This window comes from Artemia sp. Qi Xiang Cuo, chromosome 16 (assembly GCF_049724085.1).
Source record: "Artemia sp. Qi Xiang Cuo chromosome 16, ASM4972408v1, whole genome shotgun sequence".
Lineage (NCBI taxonomy): Eukaryota > Metazoa > Arthropoda > Branchiopoda > Anostraca > Artemiidae > Artemia > Artemia sp. Qi Xiang Cuo.
This window is the reverse complement of record NC_142809.1, coordinates 52,321,340-52,344,355: the sequence shown is the minus strand read 5'-3', so window position 1 is coordinate 52,344,355 and position 23,016 is coordinate 52,321,340. Positions and strand designations below refer to the sequence as shown.

At 37.3% G+C, this 23,016-nt stretch overlaps 1 protein-coding gene and 1 pseudogene across 1 annotated transcript in view; one reads left to right on the top strand and one right to left on the bottom strand.

The window, feature by feature from the left end:
• Ras64B (ras-like protein 2) overlaps positions 1 to 16,123 on the bottom strand; it is a 38,772-nt gene extending 22,649 nt beyond the window's left edge. Inside the window, exon 1 of the mRNA XM_089102085.1 lies at positions 16,007 to 16,123. Coding sequence (XP_088958211.1) covers positions 16,007 to 16,108 — 102 coding nt within the window. The 5' untranslated portion in view covers positions 16,109 to 16,123. The remainder of the gene's footprint in view (positions 1 to 16,006) is intronic.
• Positions 9,935 to 10,649, top strand: LOC148943080 (uncharacterized; annotated as a pseudogene).
• Positions 16,124 to 23,016: the final 6,893 nt, after the last annotated feature.

The following is a 23,016-nucleotide window of genomic DNA, read 5'->3' as shown; positions in this document are numbered from 1 at the left end:
GCCATGTTTGTGTCAAGGTTTTTTAGTCACAAATTAAAGAGTTGTCACTATGATCCAAACGAATGAACTGCAATATGGATTACGTAGAGTCTGCACTAATTAAGCACTAGCAATGTTTGTTTCATGGTCTTTCTGGCAAAAATTAAAGAGCAGCAGCACAAGACACATGAATGAACTTCATTATGTACTGTGTGGAGTCTGCACTAAAAGAGCACGAGCCATGTTTGGGTCAAGGTTTGTCAGACACAAATCAAAGAGTTTTCCATGTTATCCATAAGAATGAATTGTAATATCGATTATGTGGAGTCTGCACTAATTAAGAACGAGCCATGTTTGTGTCAAGGACTTTCTGGAAAAAATTACTGAGCAGTATCACAAGACTCAAGAATGAACTTTATTATGAATTGTGTGGAGTCTGCACTAAAAGAGCACCAGCCATGTTTGTGTCAAGGTATTTCAGACACAAATTAAAGAGATTTCTCTGTGAGCCAAAAGAATGAACTGCATTATTGATTGTGTAGAGTCTGCACTAATGAAGCACGAGCAATGTTTGTGTCAAGTTCTTTCTGGCAAAAAATAAAGAGAAGAAGCACACGACAAATGAATGAACTTAAGTAGGGATTGTGTTTAGTCTTCACAAAAAGAGCAGCAGCCAGGTTTGTGACAAATTTTTTAATAAACAAAGTAAAGAGTTTTCTCTGTGATAAAATAGACTGGTCTTAATTATTGATTGTGTGGATTCTACACTAATGACTCACTAGCAATGTTTGTGTCAAGTTCTTTCTGGCAAAAATTAAAGAGCAGCAGCACAAGACAAATGAATGAACTTCATTATGGATTGTGTGGAGTCTGCACTAAAAGAGCACCAGCCATCTTTGTGTCAAGGTTTTTCAGACAAAAATTAAAGAGTTTTCACTGTTAGACAAAAAAATGAACTACATTATGGATTGTGTGGAGTCTGCAATACATAATCAAGATCTATGTGTATTTCTTGGAATGTCTGTAACAACTTAAAGAGCAGAAGCACAAGAAAAATGAATGAACGACATTATTTATTCGTCTTAGTCTCCACGCAACGATCACCAGTAAGCTGAGTGTGAGAGTTTTTTTGCCAAACATCATTTAGAATTCAAGGTTTCAAAATTGACTTAACAGAATTCTGTTTTGTGTGGAGTCTGAAATAAAGACTAACGATCAATGTTTGTTTCATTGACTGTCATGCAATCATTAAATATACACTTATAAAGAAGCATAACTGCACGTCATGTGTGAGGTGGTTGTATATCAAAGCAATGAGACGCTGCCAGGAGATTGTCAGGGTTAAACTGTCAACAATCAATTAGTTTTAAATAAGAGAAAACAGACTTAATAACATTCGGGAGTACGTGTTGAATAAAGTCTATTCTAATTCGATAAGTTTGTTTCTTTGACTAAAATTAACTCAAAAAAGATAAACAGCTAAAGAAGCATGACTGAAAAACATTATGTATAGGGTGGAGTCTGCACTAATAAAGCACTAGCAATGTTTGTGTCAAGGTCTTTCTGGCAAAAATTAAAGAGCAGTAGCACAAGACAAATGAATGAACTTCATTATGGATTGTGTGGAGTCTGCACTAAAAGAGCACCAGCCATGTTTGTGTCATGGTTTTTCAGACACAAATTAAAGAGTTTTCACTGTGAGCCAAAAGAATGAACTGCATTATGGATTGTGTGGAGTCTGCACTAATCAAGCACTAGCAATGTCTGTGTCAAGGTCTTTCTGGCAAAAATTAAAGAGCAGTAGCACAAGACACATAAATGAACTTTATTATGGATTGTGTGGAGTCTGCACTAAAAGAGCACCAGCCATTTTTGTGTCAATGTTTTTCAGACACAAATTAAAGCGTTTTCACTATGAGCCAAAAGAATCAACTGAATTATGGATTGTGTGGAGTCTTCTCTAATGAAGCACTATCAATGTTTATGTAATGGTCTATCTGTCACTAATTAAAGTGAGTTAGCACTAGACAAAAGAATGAACTTAATTATGGATTGTGTGGAGTCTGCACTAATGAAGCACTAGCAATGTTTGTGTCAAGGTCTTTCTGGCAAAAATTATAGAGCAGAATATCAAGACAAATGAATGAACTACATTATGGATTGTGTTGAGTCTGCACTAAAAGAGCACAAGCCATGTTTGTGTCAAGGTTTTCCAGACACAAATTAAAGAGTTGTTACGATGACCCAAACGAATGAACTACAATATGGATTATGTAGAGTCTGCACTAATTAAGCACTAGCACTGTTTGTTTCATGGTCTTTCTGGCAAAAATTAAAGAGAAGAAGCACAATACAAATGACTGAACTTCATTATGGATTGTGTGGAGTCTGCACTAAAAGAGCACCAGCCATATTTGTGTCAAAGTTTTTCAGTCACAAATCAAAGAGTTGTCAATGTGATCCACAAGTATGAATTTTATTATTGAGTATGTTGAGTCTGAACTAATTCAGCACTAGCCATTTGTGTGTCAAGGTCTTTATGGAAAACATTACAGAGCAGTAGCACAAGACACATAAATGAAATTTATTATGGATTGTGTGGAATCTGCACTAAAAGAGCACTAGCCATGTTTGTGTCAAGTTTATTCAGACACAAAATAAATAGGTTTCACTATGAGACAAAAGAATGAATTTCATTATGGATTGTGTAGAGTCTGCACTAATTAAGCACTAGCAATGTCTGTGTCAAGGTCTTTCTGGCAAAAATTATAGAGCTGAAGAACAAGACAAATGAATGAACTTCATTATGGATTGTGTTGAGTCTGCACTAAAATAGCAACAGCCCGGTTTGTGTCAAGGGTTTTCAGAAAAAAATTAAAGAGTTTTCACTGTGAGCCAAAAGAATGAACTGCATTATCGATTGCGTGGAGTCTGCACTAATGAAGCACTAGCTATGTTTGTGTCAAGGTCTTTCTGGCAAACATTAAAGAGCAGAAGCTCAAGACTAATGAATGAACTTCATTCTGTATTGTGTGGATTCTGCACTAATAGAGCACAAGACGTGTTTGTGTCAAGGTTTTTAAGTCACAAATTAAAGAGTTTTCACTGTGATCCAAAAGAATGAACTGCAATATGGATTGTGTGGAGTCTGCACTAATTAAGCACTAGCAATGTTTGTGTCAAGGTCTTTCTGGCAAAAATTAAAGAGCAGTAGCACAAGACGAATGAATGAACTTCATTATGGATTGTGTGGAGTCTGCACTAAAAGAGCACCAGCCATGTTTGTGTCAAGGTTTTTCAGTCAAAAATTAAAGAGTTGTCACTGTGAGCCAAAAGAATGAATTGCATTATGGATTATGTGGAGTCTTCACTAATTAAGCACTAGCCATGTTTGTGTCAAGGTCTTTCTGTAAAAAATTACAGAGAAGTAGCACAAGACAAATGAATGAAATGCAGTATGGATTGTGTGGAGTCTGCACTAAAAGAGCACCAGCCGGGTTTGTTTCAATGTTTTTCAGACACAAATTAAAGAGTTTTCACTGTGAGCCAAAAGAATGAACTGCATTATTGATTGTGTGGAGTCTGCAGTAATGAAGCACTAGCAATGTTTGTGTCAAGGTCTTTCTGGCAAAAATTAAAGAGCAGCAGCACAAGACACATGAATGAACTTCATTATGAATTGTGTGGAGTCTGCACTAAAAGAGCACCAGCCAGGTTTGTGTCAAAGTTTTTCAGTCACAAATTAAAGAGTTTTCACTGTTATCCAACAGAATGAATTTACGTATGTAGGATGTTGAGTCTGCCGTAAAGAATAACTATCAATTTTTGTTTCTATTACTTTATGTAACACAATACAGCTAATCAGCACAAGACGCATGACTGTAATTCAGTATTAAGTGGGTGGAATCTCCACTAAAAGAACAGCAGCCATGTTTGTGTCCAATTTTTTCAGACACACAGTAATGAGAGATAACGGTGAGCCAAAACAATGAATTACATTATGGATTGTGTGGAGTCTGCACTAATGAAGCACTAGCTATGTTTGTGTCAAGGTCTTTCTGGCAAACATTACAGAGCAGTAGCACAAGACAAATGAATGAACGTCATTATGTATTGTGTGGAGTCTGCACTAAAAGAGCACCAGCCAGGTTTGTGTCAAAGTTTTTAAGACACAAATTAAAGAGTTTTCACTGTGAGCCAAAAGAATGGACTGCATTATGGATTGTGTGGAGTCTGCACTAATGAAGCACTAGCAATGTTTGTGTCAAGTTCTTTCTGGCAAAAATTAAAGATCATCAGCTCAAGACACATGAATGAACTTCATTATGGATTGTGTGGAGTCTGCACTAAAAGAGCACAAGACATGTTTGTGTCATTGTTTTTTAGTAAGAAATCAAAGAGAATGAACTGTGACCCAAATGAATGAACTAAATTATGGAGTATGTGGAGTCTACACTAAAGAAGCACTATCACTGTTTGTGTCAAGCTATTTCTGTCACAAATTAAAGAGCAGAAGCACAAGACACATGAATGAACTTCATTATGGATTGTGTGGAGTCTGCACTAAAACAGCACCAGCCATGTTAGTGTCAAGGTTTTTCAGACACAAATTAAAGAGTTTTCACTTTGAGACAAAAGAATGAAAACCAAAAGCGAGTGTGTGGAGTCTGCACTAATAAAGCACTAGCAATGTCTGTGTCAAGGTCTTTCTGGCAAAAATTAAAGAGCAGTAGCACAAGACAAATGAATGAACTTTATTATGGATTGTGTGGAGTCTGGACTTAAATAGCACCAGCCATTTTTGTGTCAAGGTTTTTTAGACACAAATTAAAGAGTTTTCACTGTGAGCCAAAAGAATGAACTGCATTATGGATTGTGTGGAGTCTGCACTAATGAAGCACTAGCAATGTTTGTGTCAAGGTCTTTCTGGAAAAAATTAAAGATCATCAGCACAAGACAAAAAAATGAACTGCATTATGGATTGTGTGGAGTCTGCAATAATTAAGAACAAGCAATGTTTGTGTCAAGGTCTTTCAGTAACTAATATAGAGCAGTAGAACAAGACAAATGAATGAACTTCATTATGGATTGTGTGGAGTCTGCACTAAAAGAGCACCAGCCATGTTTGTGTCAAGGTTTTTTAGTCACAAATTAAAGAGTTGTCACTATGAGCCAAAAGAATGAACTGCATTATGGATTGTGTAGAGTCTGCACTAATGAAGCACTAGCAATGTTTGTGTCAAGGTCTTTCTGGAAAAAATTAAAGAGCAGTAGCACAAGACAAATGAATGAACTTTATTATGGATTGTGTGGAGTCTGCACTAAAAGAGCACCAGCCATGTTTGTGTCAACGTTTTCCAGACACAAATTAAAGAGTTTTTCCTGTGAGCCAAAAGAATGAACTGCATTATGGATTGTGTGGAGTCTGCACTAATGAAGCACTAGCAATGTTTGTGTCAAGGTCTTTCTGGAAAAAATTACAGAGCAGTAGCAAAAGACAAAAGAATGAACTGCATTATGGATTTTGTGGAGTCTGCAATAATTAAGAACTAGCTATGTTTGTGTCAAGGTCTTTCTGGAAATAATTACACAGCAGCAGCACAAGACAAAAGAATGAACTTCATTATGGATTGTGTGGAGTCTGCACTAAAAGACCACCATCCATGTTTGTGTATGGTATTGTCATTCAATTCTCAACTAGTTTTCAAGTTGTGAATAAATTCTTATAAAAAATAAGTAGAATTTTTATTCTGAACTTAATAAGAACTATATAATTTAGTTTCAATATCTTAAATTAAATAATTACTCTGAAACCGATATAGAAGCAATAATGAAAATTATTATGGATAGGGTGAAGTCTCCACTAAAAGATCACAAGCCGGGTTTGTGTCCGAGTTTTTTAGACACACATTAAAGAGTTTTCACTCTGAGCCAAAAGAATGAACTGCATTATGGATTGTGTGGAGTCTGCACTAATAAAGCACTAGCTATGTTTTTTTAAATGTCTGTATGTCTTTCATTACATATAAGCTGATATAGAAAAAAGAATTTTAGGCTTGTTTGTTTGGGCTGAGTCACCACTTAGCTAGCACCAACAAGGGAAGGGTCCGATATTTTCTTTAAACATATCTTTAGTTTTAAAGGACAGCAACTAGAATTAACTGCATTCTGTATTGCGTGGAGTCTGCACTAATTAAGCACTAGCAATGTTTGTGTCAAGGTCTGTCTGGAAAAAATTATAGAGCAGTAGCTCAAGACAAATAAATGAACTGCAAGATTGATTGTGTTGAGTCTTAAGTCATTAAGAACGAGCTATGTTTGTTTCATGGTTTTTCTGGAAATAATTATAGAGAAGGAGAACAAAACGCAAGAAAGAACTTCATTATGTATTGGGTGGAGTCTGCACTAAAAGAGCACCAACCGTCTTTGAGTCAAGTTTTTTTAGACACAAATTAAATAGTTTTCACATTGAGACAAAATAAGGAACGATCTGATGGCGTGTTTGGAGTCTGCTCTACTTCATAAATAGCAATTTGTATTTCTTTTTCTTTCAGGAACACCTTAAAGAGCAGCAGCACAAGACACATGAATGAACGACAGTATGGAGTGTTTGGAGTCTCCACTCAATGAGCACCAGCCAGGTTTGTGTCCTGGATTATAAGACACAAATCAAAGAGATTTCACTGTGAGCCAAATGAATGAACTTCATTATGGATTGTTTGGAGTCTGCACTAATACAGCACGAGCACTGTTTGTGTCTAGGTCTTTCTGTAAAAAATTAAAGAGCATTAGCAAAAGACAAATGAATGAACTTCATTATGGATTGTGTGGAGTCTGCACTAAAATAGCACCAGCCATGTTTGTTTCAAGGTGTTTCAGACACAAATTAAAGACTTTTCACTGTGAGCCAAAAGAATGAACTGCATTATGGAGTGTGTGGAGTCTGCACTCATGAAGCACTAGCAATGTTTGTGTCAAGGTCTTTCTGGAAAAAATTATAGAGCACTATCACAAGACAAATCAATGAACTACATTATGGATTGGGTGGAGTCTGCACTAAAAGAGCACCAGCCATGTTTGTATCAAAGTTTTTCAGACACAAATTAAAGAGTATTCACGATGAGCCAAAAGAATGAACTACATTATGGATTGCGTGGAGTCTGCACTAATTAAGCACAAGCCATGTTTGTGTCATGATCTTTCTGGCAAACATTAAAGAGCAGCAGCACAAGACAAATGAATGAACTTTATTATGGATTGTCTGGAGTCTGCATCAATAGAGCACCATCTATGTTGTGTCAAGTTTTTTTCAGATAAGAATAAAAGAGCTTGAACTGCAAGCCAGATAAACTAACAACTTCATGGAGAGTATGGGAGTCTGCACCAACTAAGGATGTAATCAAATATCTTAAGAGATAAAATAAAAAGAGCCAATTTCTGAGATACTCACTGACAAACCCTGGATTCAAAGAGTAGCTTATATATCTGACATCTTGGATTAGTTAAAAAACCTAAATTTAAAATTCCTGTAGTAAACCAAAGACTGGCAGGATGAATACAAGATACTAGGGTATATAGGAGTGCTGTTATTGATGCTAAAAGTAAAGATCACCATCTAGTAGTGTCTAGGGTTAATTTAAAGCTGAAATTTTGGAACGGTAACTATCTTCTGGGAAGTTATGATGCTAGTAGACTCCAGGAGGAGAATTTGAGAGAAACTTTCCAGGAACAGTTGAATACTAAACTTAAGAGTTTAAAATTTGACAATGTGGAAGATGGTTGGAATAATTTTAGAAAAACAATTTGTGAAGTTGCTGATGGTGTCTTAGGGAGGAAAGTTAGGACTGTAGCTAAGAATATTACTGAAAAAGCTTTATGTTTAATAGAGAGGAGAAGGGGATTGTACAAGAATCATCTGAGTGATAGATCATATGAAAACAAAAGGAATGAATTCAATTGCAACTTAACAGCAACTGATTATGTGAAATTTGAAAACAGGATAATATACCTAGTTTATGAGATAAAAACATTTTCTTACAAATTGTGTGATATTTTCTACTTAATTTTACCTTCATTGTTAATTTAAGTGATCCTCCTTAGTGTTGTATTCAACTTACCAGGACTTTGAAGTAAGTGAATTTTTGTTTCAAATCCCATGGGAATTTTAATTCCTTTGTCTCCTTTTGTTTACTTTTTCTGTAAACAAACCCTGCAGTAAATAAAACCATCTGTGTATCTGTTTCTTCTGAACAAGTGAAGTTACATAGTTGCCAAATTTAGCCAAGCATTGTATTTTGATACCACCACAGATCAGTGACTCAGCCGCTTTTTGCGCATTTTCGGCGATATAATTCGGGCTGCATTTTTGGAGATGTGAAGTGAGCAACAACAAACATTCAAGAGGCCATACAATACTAGCAGGATTTTTTTTATCCTTAAACTGCTGGGATAAGGTGTTTTGTGTGTTGCACTTCCCACAGGTCTTATCTACTGCTATATCTTTAAAGCTTTTAATGCTGGTGTTGCCAAATTTTCTTGGTGAGTTACCTCTGACAGTAACAGCTTGCTTTATTGCAGAAAACTGAAAATTGAGACAATATTGACATTACCCATCTTATCTGTAGTTTAGAATACCACCCAAAACCAACAATAAAAGAATCTGGGTATTGGGGTGTAAGAACGGGGGTCGCCACTTATTGATGCAAAAATGGCGCAAAAAGGTTGCTATGCCACTTACTCGAAGGGGAGAACCCCTTGTCAGCCCAAATATTAGTGAGATTCCCGTTCTTACCCCAACGGTTCTGCAAATATCGGGTTTGGTACCACCCGATTTACAGTATACCCTGTCCCAGGGTATGATAACGTGATCAAGTGGTCAAATGGCCACTTTCTAAAGCCAAATGTTCCCGCCTTGGGTTACGGCTAGAAAATCTCTTAACTCTCTCCTTGGAGGTAACAAACCTCCCTGTCAATATAATAATGACGGTACCTCGTAGCTCTATTCCTGCCCTGCCTGGGTTACGGAAAATAGTACACAGTTTGTAGAAAATACCTTACTTGTATTCTTCCAAAAGGGTTACATATAACAACAGAGATATCCTTCCCCAAACGGGGTCAAAACACAGACTAAAAAATAATAATAATCTTTACAGCACTGTCCATAGGGGTGGACTGTCACTTGGCCCAGCCAATCAGCTAAATCCTCATTCAAACCCAATTTTACCTCTTAGATTTATCTTTCAATGACTCCCAAACCAGGAAGTACGAAAATAGAACTTGGTTCAAAGCTTACCTATTGCAAAACCACTATCGCTTAATAACGGGAATTTAACCTGTCTTTTGAAATTATACTATAAGCAAATGTAATTAAGAAAAAGAAAACCCCAACACTGGGTAAGTCCTAAAAAGAATGAGGATGAATGTGGTAGTTGTCAGGTTTAACTTGATGAACAATCTTCAGCCTTATCATGTGATGGTTGTGACAAATAGTTAGGCACAGAGTGTATTGGGATCTCACGGTCAGAATATGTACTGTTCCAAAAAAATGACTGATAGACTCATGTGTGAATGGTTTTGCCCAGTTTGTATTGTTAGTGGGAACATCAGCCTAGGCTCAGACACCACCCAAAAGCTAATTGAATCAACTGTCTCAAAAGCTGTAACTGCCTCGCTTAAGCAGTTCCAAGTAGATCTCAAGCATGAACTAGTGAATATGAAGAATAGGATCTCAAACTTAGAAACTGATGTTGCAGACAACTGTTCCCTAGCCAAGGTGGACACTAAAATAGAAGACATAGTTAATAGTAAGCTGAGTCAATCTCATAGTGACAGTGCAACGAAGTTTAAAAGTGACGTGAGAAATATTATTCGTGAGGACAGAGAAAAACAGAAACGTCAGCTTAACAATGTGGCATATGGAATATCGGATTCGTGTGAAGAGGCTGCTGAAATCCAAATGTTTATTCAGGACCATCTTACCCAATCGTACAGCCTGCCATCTGTTAAAGTTCTGAAACCACAGTGACTTGGAAACAATTCTCCAAAACCAAGTGACCACCCTAGGCCTTTTCTTTTCTTCACAGACAGTTACAAGTTTAAAAAGGAGATTGTAACTAAATCAAAAGAGCTGAAGGAGAATGTGCAGTTTCACTTTAATTGTACAAAGACAGTGAGATAAAAGCGAAAACAGAATCAGACTTCAAAAAACTGGAGAGCAATGAAGAATTGACTATATTGTCCACTTAAACATGCCCAACTGTAACTTGTTCGTTTTACACTAGTATGAGCATTAATAAAGATATTAGTAATGTTTTCCATTGTTGCTCGAGCTCTAGCTTAACAGACATAAGTTATAAAAGTTTACTGAAAGCAATACACAATAACAGCCCAGTCAGTGAAAAGAAAGTGTTGAAACTGTTTTATACAAACATTAATAGATTAACAAACAAGCTTCCAGAACTGAAATTGGCAGCCACCACTGAAGATTATGATATACTGTGTGTTTGTGAATTGACTCCCAAGAACTCAAGCAACCCACTGGCAGAAAACCATATTAGGATACCTGGATATTGCCTGTTCTAAAATTTAACCCCAGGAGAGGCACCACCATCCACACAAAGGAAGGAATACAGGTTAGAGATTTATCTTTCAATCATGATTATTCCCCATGAGTTGAGAGTGTTTTGTCAGTATTATTAATGAGGGAAAATCATTACTGATAGGTTGTATATATAGGAGCCCCAGTTGTTGAGATGCCCATGTGTCTTACCAAGCTCTTATTCTGTTGGCTGAACAAGCATCCAATAATGATAATCAGGACTTAATTCTTCTTGGAGACCAGAATCTACCAGATGTAAAATGGGTTGAGGGATTGGGTTATCAACAAAGCTCTGTTTTTAGTAGCCCATTTGTTGAATATTTGGCTAGCAATAGTTTATATCAGGTAATAGACCAACCAACCTGGTATAAAAATAACCAAACGCCATCCCTACTAGATTTGACAATCACTAACAACCCAAGACTGTTAGTTAACACTGAGTTCTTCCCCCCTATTGGTGCCAGCAACCATGTCTGCATCTACCATGACTTGCTGCTTAGTCCATGGATAAACAGTTGCACTAAACAAACGTACACCAACTACAGCAAAATCAGGGAGATAATATGGGCAATAAAATAGGACCAAGTGATTGTCAAGGTAGACATTGAGCTAGCCTAGCAAAATTTTAAGAATACTCTGCTCCAAGGTGAGAGGACATGTACTTCATTTTTATTTATGAAGGCACCAAAAACACTGCCACTCCTGAACTGGCCTATTAAAAGGGCTATGAACTGTAAGAAGAAGGCATTTTCAAAATATAAAAAATGCAAATGCACACACCACTGGGATCATTTTGCAAGAGCAAGGAATAAGCTGAGGCAACTGACAAGACATTTCATATCTGACTACGAAGAAAACTTGGCATGAAACATCAAAGATACCCCATAAGGTTATGGAGATACATATCTGCTAAATATAAGAGCAGACAAACAATGCCATTCATGTTCAAACCTGAAGGAAAAAAAGCTGGAAGATTTGGAGGACATTACAAATTTGCTGAACAACACATTTGCATCCAATTTCTCAGTGGACCCCACTGACAGGCCACTGTCCCCTGACCCCAGGATGGTTGAGCACCCTATGCCAAAAATTTACATCACAGTGGATGAGATTAAGAAAAGGCTGAGTAAACTAGACCCCAACAAAGCTAAAGGTCCAGATGGTATACATCCCAGGCTCCTTAAAGAGCTTGCAGATATATTAGCCAAGCTGCTCTATTTGCTATTCAAGCTGTCTCTTCAGACTAGTAGCCTACCTGCAGATTGGTGGACAGCCATAATTACTCAAACATTCAAGAAAGAATCTAGAACCCAGCCTGAAAACTATTGACCTATTAGCCTTATCTCAGTTGTGGCCAAATTTATTGAAGGGATAGTCAATGATGCAATTATAGTGCATATGACCAAGAATGGCTTTCTTTTTGGCAGTCAGCATGGCTTCAGGAAAGGCAGGTCTATCAAAACAAATTGTATACTAGGTTATGAATTTATAACTGATCTTCTGGAGCAGGGTTTCCCAGTCAATGTGTTCCTATTGAATTAAGCTAAGGCCTTTGATAAAATATCTCACTGCTACCTGATGATCAAGCTGTCAGTATATCAGATAGACAATGATGTTGCACAGTGGATTCACAGCTACCTATCCAACATAACCCAGGTTTTTGGTGTATATAATGAAAGAGGTGACCTCATCTACTCAACACCAGTTCACGTTAAGAGTGGGATCCACAAAGGGACCAAACTAGGCCCAACACTGTTTAACCTCTACATAAATAATGCTCCTGAGGTGGTCAAGAATGGCTTGGAATTGTATGCAGACAATTCCAAACTCTTTGGTCCAGCAGCCTCTATAGAAAATTGCTCTTCTCTGCAAGAATATCTCAATAACCTCTGTCTGTGGGCAACAACTTGGACAATTTAGTTCAACCCACACAAATGCAAAGTCTTTCATCTAGGTCCAAACAATCCCTGCCATAGTTATCACATGATTGACTCTGCAGATGCCAATATGCCCATTCAGACTGCCAAGGAAGAGCATGATCTTGGGTTATTAATTGATGATAAGCATAAGTTTCATAGTCACTGTTGGAACCAAGCAGCTAAGGCAAACAAGGTCCTTGGTTTGATCAAGCATTCAGTAACAAGTTGCCAACCAAGAGTTATCAAGAAGCTTTACACAGCCCTTGTTTGCCCTCATCTTGAGTTTGGTATTTCAGTTGCCAACCCTCATTTTAAGTGTGACATGGAGATTCTTGAGAAGGCCCAGTGTAGAGCAACCAAGCTCCCTTTTGTGAAAAAACAAATCTTAGCAAAGGTTTTATGCTTGTATGGCATACCAGACAAATTAAAGGATATAAATGAAAACATCTTCCCATGATCTCACAGGGGAACGGGGGGGTCCAAACTGGGGACCCCACTTGATTCAGCCATATCTAGAACCCTGTTGACATTGGCTTATCCAGGCAGGCATGTGTGCAGACATTTTTTTGACTAGACCCAAACTAGACCCCAACAAAGCTAAAGGTCCAGATGGTATACATCCCAGGCTCCTTAAAGAACTTGCAGATATAGTAGCCAAGCTGCTCTGTTTTCTATTCAAGCTGTATCTCCAGACTAGTAGCCTAGCTGCAGATTGGTGGACAGCCATAATTACTCCAATATTCAAGAAAGAATCTAGAACCCAGCCTGAAAACTATTGACCTATTAGCCTAACCTCAGTTGTGGCCAAACTTATTGAAGGGAAAGTCAATGATGCAATCATAGCGCATATGACCAAGAATGGCCTTCTTTTTGGGGGCAGTCAGCATGGCTTCTGGAAAGGCATGTCTTTCAAAACAAATCTTAAACTTGGTTATGGATTTATAACTGATCTTCTGGAGCAGGGTTTCCCAGTCAATGTGTTCCTATTGAATCAAGCTAGGGCCTTTGATAAAATGTCTCACTGCTACCTGATGATCAAGCTGTCAGTATATCAGATAGACAATGATGTTGCCCAGTGGATTCAAAGCTTCTTATCCAACAGAACCCAGATTTTTGCTGTATATGATGAAAGAGGTGACCTCATCTACTCCACACCAGTTCACATTAAGAGTGGGGTCCACCAAGGGACCAAACTAGGTCCAACACTGTTTAACCTTTACATAAATGACGCTCCTGAGGTGGTCAAGAATGGCGTGGAACTGTATGCAGACAATTCCAAACTCTTTGGTCCAGTAGCCTCTATAGAAAATTGCTCTTCTCTGCAAGAAGATCTCAACAACCTCTGTCTGTGGGCAACAACTTGGACAATTTAGTTCAACCCACACAAATGCAAAGTCTTTCATCTAGGTCTAAACAATCCCTGCCATAGTTATCACATGATTGACTCTGCAGGTGCCAATATGCCCATTCAGAGTGCCAAGGAAGAGCATGATCTTGGGGTATTAATTGATGATAAGCTTAAGTTTCATAGTCACTGTTGGAGCCAAGCAGCTAAGGCAAACAAGGTCCTTTGTTTGATCAAGCATTCAGTAACAAGTTGCCAACAAAGAGTTATCAAGAAGCTTTACACAGCCCTTGTTTGCCCTCATCTTGAGTTTGGTATGTCAGTTGCCAACCCTCATTTTAAGTGTGACATGGAGATTCTTGAGAAGGCCCAGTGTAGAGCAACCAAGCTCCCTTTTGTGAAAAAACAAATCTTAGCAAAGGTTTTATGCTTGTATGGCATACCAGACAAATTAAAGGATATAAATCAAAACATCTCCCCATGATCCCACCGGGGGAACGGGGGGTCCAAACTGGGGACCCCACTTGATTCAGCCATATCTAGAACCCTGTTGACATTGGCTTATCCAGGCAGGCATGTGTGCAGACATTTTTTTTTTTTTTTAGGAACATGGTAGGGGAATATTGACAAAATTGTAAGAACATTGTCATTTTGTAGGAATAAATAGTATTTATAGGAGTGAACTCAAAAACTCAATAGCTTGAGTTTTTTGAGTGAACTCAAAAAACTCAAGCTATATATATATACCAATTCAGGGTATATATTTGCACATTAGGGGGGGGGAGGAAAGTTTGAACTTACCTCCCAATTACATCAGAAATAAAATTTACCCCCCGCCCTTAATGTGCAATATCCTGCACAATATCCTTGATATCCTGAATTGGTATATATAGGGGTGGGTGTAAAATTCATTTCCAAAAAAATGATAATTATATTTGGAAAGAGCATAAAAAAAGGCATCAAGTGGAATGTTTACTTTATTTGTAAGTCAATAATATGAAATGCCAAAAGTTGGTAAATATCTACCAAATCATATTATTGACTTATGCATAAAGTGAATATACCACTCAATGCCTTTTTTATGCTGATTACGAATATAATAATCATTTCTTTCAGAAATGAATTTCAGCCCCCCCCCCTATATATGCCAATTCAGGGTATATATTTCTACATTAGGGGGGGGGCATATTTTGTTGCTGATGTAAATGGGAGGTAAGTTTAAACTTTAACCCTACCCCCCCCCCCTAATGTAGAAATATAGGTCAATATATGCGAAATCATATTATTGAGTTAGGACTAAAGTGAATACACCATTTGATGCCTTTTTATGCTGATTACAAATATAATAAGAATTTCCATCGGAAATGAATTCCAGCCTCCTCCCCCCCCCCTATATAGGCTATACCTACCCTAACCCTGAATTAGCATATATCGGGGGGGGGGGGGGCTTAAATTCATTTCCGATAGAAATGCTTATTATATTTTTAATCAGCATAAAAAAAGGCATCAAATGGTGTATTCACTTTAGTCCTAACTCAATAATATGATTTTGTATATATTGACCCAAATATGTACCCTGAATTGGTATAAATAGGGGGGGGTGAAATTCATTTCCAATAAAAATGATTATGCCTATTATATTTGTATTCAGCATAAAAAAAGGCATCCAGTGGTATATTCACTTTAAGCATAAGTCAATAATATGATTTGGTAGATATTTACCCAAAAATTTACCAAAGTAGCTTGTTTAGAGTTTTACTGGGGTAAAGTGAAGCATTTATAGAAATGATACAAGTAGGTTAGGTATTGTAGAATCTTTAAAGTTACTTTCAGAATTTTAAATTATGCTAGCCTAGGCTATTTCTTTTAGAGTAGGCTTAAATGTAGATCAATGCCTTAGGAATTGGGGACCATCAGGGGATGGGGTGAAATTTCAAAAAAGAAAAGATGAAATTGGGAAGAGCATAGCCTAAAATAAGGAATCTAACTGTGCCTAGCCTGCTTTTGTTTTATTAAGATGCTTCCTTTGGAAGACTAATAGCCTAACTCTAAACTCTTACCATACATCTAAACATCCAAAAATATCAAACAGCTGCTAAACTAGAATTTTAGTTCAAACAGAGCCTATGTTAATTCCACACCAAAATCAACAGGTGCCTAGCATACCTGAATAAATTGAATTGTGAGTGCTGATTTCCCTACGCCTCCTCCACCAACAACAACTAGTTTATACGTTTGAGCATAGCTATTTCTGTCGCTTTTAGTCATATTCCAGCACCAGATTTTTTGTTTATTTTTATATGAACTGGACAATGGAACAATTTACTAGAAAATTTCGTCGACTTCTTTTTAAAAATTTGATTTCTGAAAAGTAATTTATAGATGTCAGCAATGTCTCCAAAGATTTATCGCCTTTGGCTTAAATATATAAAAATAACCCTAAAAATTCAATTTCTAAGCAAAAAACATAGCAGGAATTTAATCTAATAAGAAGAACTAAAATCAATAATGAGGTAAATATGGAGAAGTTCGCATTTTTGACCTATAAATAAAGAAAACATACCACTCGATGTTATTGTTTATACTCTTTTTAAATATGCTAATCACTTTTGTTGCAAATTGAATTTTAAGCCCGTTTTGAACCCTTGAAAATGATAAATTTTTTTTGTATAGTTCTCGGGTATAAGAAAAGGTAAATCGTTGGTTTCATACTTACTATTTCATTATAAATTAATTTTATAATAGTTGTGTAATTCACAATTGTCACGATAAATTTGAATAAAAAATGTTCAAAACCATTCCGCCGTCTTTTCTCATTATTATGTTTAGCCACTTAGAAACTGCCGTTTTGACCAAATGTCAAAGCCGACTGAAGAAAAAATGGCATCAAATGATATGTTTACTATATTGATAGGTCAGAAATATGGACTCGTCCATATTTACCAATGATAGTAATAGAGAAGCACATCTAAAAAAACGATTTTACTTGATTTGGACGTAATAGGAAACCTCTGCTGCTGGTGGGAAACAAAAAAGTGTAAGAAGATGGCCAAAACACATGCCAACTAAACTGTAGTCAAATATCTATGAAGCGTATGAGCATTGCCTATCCAGCTAAGCTCAACTTCCCCGAGTGTAATATGTAAAAGCAAAAAAAAGTAATTGTATGCCAATATTTCAAATCACGTGTATTTCAAAGCAAGCCCATCATATTTGCACATGCTTCATAGTGTGTCATTTCTCATTATTACTACCCCCCCCTATGTATTGGATTAACGATACTTCTTTTACGATTAAGGTCCTTGCGTTGGCCCACCAGTGTGTTGTTGCAGCTGAGTTTGAGCTTCGGGTCGCGTATTACCAAGCTGAGATCAAGCCCACTCTGCCACCACAGACCATTACTGTCCATGGGTACCCTCAGGGGGGCATAACCCCCTGAAAATCTTGGGCAATAAAATAATTATTAAGAAACCAAAGGAAAGAGAGCAGAATAAGGAAAAACATGGAAAAAAATATGTGTTCCCCATTGTTGGCTACCAGCCAGTGGCTTAGTTGCGCGGGGGGGGGGCAGTTGCCCCCTACCAGTAATTTGGAAAAAGAATAATTTATTAAAAAGTTTTAAACTATTGGGTAATTTGGAAAAAGAATAATTTATTAAGTAGTTTTTAAACTATTGCTCGTTTTAAGTGTCAAATTTGCTATTTACTTTCGGTAAATAATTACTTTTGAAATTAATCAATGCCCGTTTTTAACATAAGGAAAACCAGAAAAGTAAGGGGTCCATTATACTTCACAATATGTTCCACAGTTATATTTTTCCAAATATGCTGGGTTTGAAACCTTATCATCAAGTAAAAATGTGAGCCTAGTTTGTGGCAAAATTAAAAAATGTCCTATGCTTCTTGTTTCACTACACTTGCTCAGGTGAATTTTTCCCCTATATTTAAGGTGCTTTTGCTTCCTAAAACCTACCAGTTCCAGATTTTAAAACTTTCAAAATTGGAAATGGATACAACCTCTGAACCTGCAAATAGGACAGATTGGAATCATTGGTAAATAATGCAGTGAATATACTTTTCTGGGTGAGAAAGCAATAACTGAAAAAGAAAATAAGATTTGGTGCTTTTTATAATGATATTAATTGAAAAAACTCTTTCCACAAAATGAGCTTTTCCAAAAAAAGTAATGAACTCCATTAAAGCAAAAATGAAAAATAATATAATCAAATAATCTACCAAGCATACAACTACCCCAAATCAGTATCCATAAATAAATGAAACCTAAAACAAACAGAAATTAAGATAAATAACAGAGTCAAACTCAAAACAAGCCGAAGTTAATAAAAGTAGGGTTCTAATCCCCTATGCTTTCTAAAAGCCAGAATATAATTTTACTTTACTGAAGCAATTCTTTTAAATGTTTACATTTTTATAACTTTAAGAAATCAAAAATTAATTAAGATTTTAAGGAATAATTATCAACATATGTATATTAAAATGACAATGCACATTTTTTTCACTAAATTCATTTGAATTTCATTAAACCAGTGCCCTGGTCTAGAAGAAACAAACATAAATAATAAAAAAATAAATAAATAATGCATTGCGCCAACATTGTTCTTTACTTAGGCAGCACGGTTACGCTGCCTATGATTCGTACTATCATAGGCAGTGCAATAGCGCTAAGTAAGTACTGAGGGCAGTGGGGTGCAATGTATTTTTTTTTTCTTTTTGGTTTGTTCGTATCGAACAAGCACTTCGTATCAAAGGAGTTGTCGTAGAAACTTCGAAAAGGGCTCATTCGATTAGAAATTGAGAGGGCTAGTGCTCTGTTTAATAGTAGAGAGTGATTGAAGGGCAACTAGCCCCCTCCCACGCCCATTATTTCCCCCAACACATCCAATCAAAATTTTGAGATAACGGTCTTTCTCAACGTAGTTGAAAGTTCCGGAAATTATGTCTTTAAGGATGAAAACCCCCTCCCCCCACATCCCTCAGGGCAAAGGTTGTAAGTTATTCCCTGGGGGAATATAAGATTTATATAGAAAGCGTGACTATATAAAATTCGGAGGGGGCTCATTGGATTGGTAATCAGAAGTTCTATTGCCCCTTTTAAGATTCAGAGTGATCGCAGGATGGATGCCCTCTCCCCACACCTCGCATTTACCCAAAATGTGTCTGATAGATATTTTGAGATGGCCATTTTTTGGCATAGACACTTTAGAAAAGATTCATTCGATCCAAAATTGAAGAGGCTAGTGCCTATTTTAATAGTCGAAAGGGATTGGAGGGCAACTAACACCCCCTCCAACGCCCACCATTTCCCCAAACACATCCAATTAAAACTAGATAGTCATTTTGTTCAGCGTAGTTAAAAGGACAGGAAAAATATGTCTTTGAGGATGACAGCCCCCCAGAGCCCTCAGTGCTAGTGTTGTAAGTTTTGCCCCGAGAGAATATATGGTTTTTATGGAAATGGTGGTATAGGGCATATAAAGTTTTTAGGAGTGGTCGTGTGAACTTTAGGATCATTTTATTTGAAATATATCGTTCTAGTTCCTTTTAAGAGTCAAACATGATGGAGAGCAACTACCCCCCTCCCAGAATCTTCTTTTTCCAAAACGCATTCAACTGAAACTGTGAGGTAGCCATTTTATTACCAAAAGTCCAAAAATCAGATAACAAGAGAGCTATTTAAAGAGAGCTATTTTGTTAAGTATTGTTAAAGGATCCAGTAATAATGTCCTTTGGAAATTTCAACCTCCCCAGAGTCCTCAAGACAAGGACTGTAAGCTAGGCAATTTGTTTATTGTTTACACATAGTATATGTTATTGAGAAAGGTGGGCATGTTTGAACTTCAGTTTCCAAGAAGACGAAGGATATTCAGGTGAGCCTTTCCGAGAATGTTGAGGGTGATATTAGGTATATACAGAATGAGTGATCGTATAAACTTTGGAAGGGCTCATTCGATTGGTAATCAAACGTTCTAGTGCCCTCTTTAAGATTCAGAGTGATCGGAGGGTGGATACCCCCCCCCTTGCACCTCGTATTTTCTCGAAATGTTTCCGATAAACAATTTTAAATGACCATTTGTTGTCGTACAAACTTCTAAAAGGGCTAATTAGATTGAAAATCGAAGGGGCGAGTGCCCCGTTTAATAGTCGAAAGTGATTAGAAGGCAAATAACCCCCCCCCTCTTACGCCCATCATTTCCCAAAACACATCAAATAAAAATTTTGAGATAGCCATTTTGTTCAGCGTAGTTAAAAGGACCAGAAATTATGTCTTTGAGGATGAAAACCCCCCAGAGCCCTCAGGGCAAGGGTTCTAAGTTATGCCCTGGGAGCATATAAGGTTTTTATAGAAAGATTGGTCGTATAAACCTCGAAGGGGACTCATTGGATTGGTAACAAGAAGTTCTAGTATCCCTTATCATAGGCAGCACGATAGCGCTGCCTAAGCAGAGAGCGATGTGGGCGTAATGTATTTTTTTTTGGGTTTTAGACAAGGGCCCTTCGTATCGAAGGAGTTGTCGTAATAACTTCAAAAAGGGTTCGTTCGATTGAAAATTGAAAGGGCTTGTGACCTTTTTAATAATCAAAAGTTATTGGAGGGCAACTAACCCCCTCCCACGCCCACCATTTCTCCTAACACATCCAATCAAAATATTGAGATAGCCATTTGTTCAACGTAGTTGAAAGGTCCGGAAATTATGTATTTGAGGATGACACCCCCTCCCCCCTATTGTCCTCAGGGCAAGGGTTGTAAGTTATGCCCTGGAGGCCCATTTGGTTTATGAATAAAGAGTGATCGCCAAAACTTCGGAGAGGGCTCATTGGATTGCTAATTGGGAGTTTTACTAACCTTTTTTAGATTTAGAGTGATGGGAGGGTCGATACACCACCCCCGCCTCGTATTTTCCCGAAATACATCTGATAGAAATGTTAGGATGGCCATTCGTTGTCATAGAAACTTCGGAAAAGGCTCATTCGATTTGAAATCGAAAGAGCTAGTGCCCTTTTTAATAATCGGAAGCAATTTCAGGGCAACTTATCCCTCCTCCCACGCCCATCATTTCCCCAAACACATCCAATCAAAATTTTGAGATACCCATTTTGTTCCACGTAATCGAAAGGTCCGGAAATTCTGTCTTTGAGAATGACAACCCCTCCCTACAGCCCTCAGGGCCAGGGTTGTAAGTTATGCCCTGGGGGCATATAAGGTATAAATAGAAAGGGTGATCGTATCAACTTCGGAGGGGGCTTATTTGATTGGTAATCAGAAGTTATAGTGCCCTTTTTAAGATTCAGTTTGATCGGAGGGTGGATACCCCCTCCCCAACACACCTCGTATTTTCCCAAATACATGTGATAGAAATTGAAATGGCCATTTGTTCAAAAAGAGAAGAAACGTCAAAACAGCTCATTTGATTAGAAATTGGGCTAGTGCCTTTATAATAGTCAACAGTGACTGGAGTGCAATTAACGCCTTCCCACGCTCACCATTCCACCAAACACATCCAATCAAAGTTTTGAGAGAGCCATTTTGTTCAACGTAATTGAAAGGTCCATAAATTATGTCTTTGAGGATGACCTACCCCCCCCCCCCCTACCGCCCTAAGGGCCAGGGTTGTAAGTTATGCCTGGGGGCATATAAGGTTAATCTAGAAAGGGTGATCGTATAAACTTCGGAGGGGGCTCATTGGATGGGTAATCAGAAGTTTTAGTGTCCTTTTTAAGATTGAGAGTGATCGAAGGGTGGATACCCCCCCCCCCCATACACACAAACCTCGTATTGTCCCGAAATGCTTCTCATAGAAATTTGGAGATGTCCATTTGTTGTCGTAGAAACTTCGAAAAAGGTTCATTCGATTGGAAAATGAAAAGGCTAGTGCTCTTTTTATTAGTGAAAAGTGATTAAAGATCAACAAGCCCCCTTCCCTTCCCCGCGCCCATTAATTCCCAGAATATATCTTATCAAAATTTTGATAAAACCATTTTGTTCAGCGTAGTTCAATGGTCTGGAAATTATGTCTTTGACAACCCCTGTACCTTCTCAAGACCAGAACATATTTGCACTTTACTGAAAAAAAAATGGCTGTGGATTGTCAGTTTAGAATACATATACTGATATATATTCGTCAAGTTTTAATTATTTTTTATTTGTTACAGTTAAAAAAGTTAAAACATTTAGACTTTTTTGTCGTTGAATGCCACATGAAAGGATTAGATTGGCTTTTGAGTCTTCAACGGGAAAGTGAACGCAAAAGAGATATTTTTGTTTAAAAAAACACAAGACAAGAAAAGTTTGTTTTAAAATCAGATTGATAATTATTTATTATAGCTATTAAGCTATTATATTCAGACAATTATATTTTTTGGTGTGCTATATTACAGAAATTTTTGAGATAGCCATTTGTTAAAAAGCAGACCAATGATCACATAGCCTTTGGGGCTGATACAACCCCTTAGAGTCTGGGGGGCAGGGTTGTAAGTATAACCCAGGGGCATATAAGCTTTTTATGAAAGGTGTGGCTGTTTGAACTTTAGAGGAAGCTCACTAGATTGGAAATGTATAGTTCTTGTTCCCTTTTAAGAGTCAAAATTGATATAGGGCAACTAGCCCCCCTCCCTGGCAAGCTGTTTTCCCCAAACGCATCCAATCAAAATATTGAGATAGCAATTTTGATCACAATAGTCCAAAGAGCAAATAACAAGAAGGACACAACCCTCGAGAGCCAAGGTACGAGTGTTGTAAGTTATGCCCCGGGCATATAAGGTTCTTATAGAACGCATGGTTGTAAAAACTTCGGGTCGAATGGGGCTCATTTGATCGGAAGTCCGAAGATCTAGTGCCCTTTTTAAGAACTGAAAGTGAAAGAAGGACAACCAGCCTCCTCCCATCACTCCCCAAAACACATCCAATCAAAATTTTATACTTTCAATACTACTACTACAGTTAATGACTTAATGTAACTATTGATGCTAAAGGTATTAGGATGAAACTCATAGTGAACGTTTAGGAGTTTTGATTAAAGGAAAAAACTGTATGCATGCAGGTTTTCAAAAGAGTATGTAAGCAATCTCATAGGCAGCACCACTCTATAACAGCTAGAAATATCTTTAACACTTTTAAAGGAGCTAATTCAATTCAAAGTTAAAAAATTCCGGTGCCCT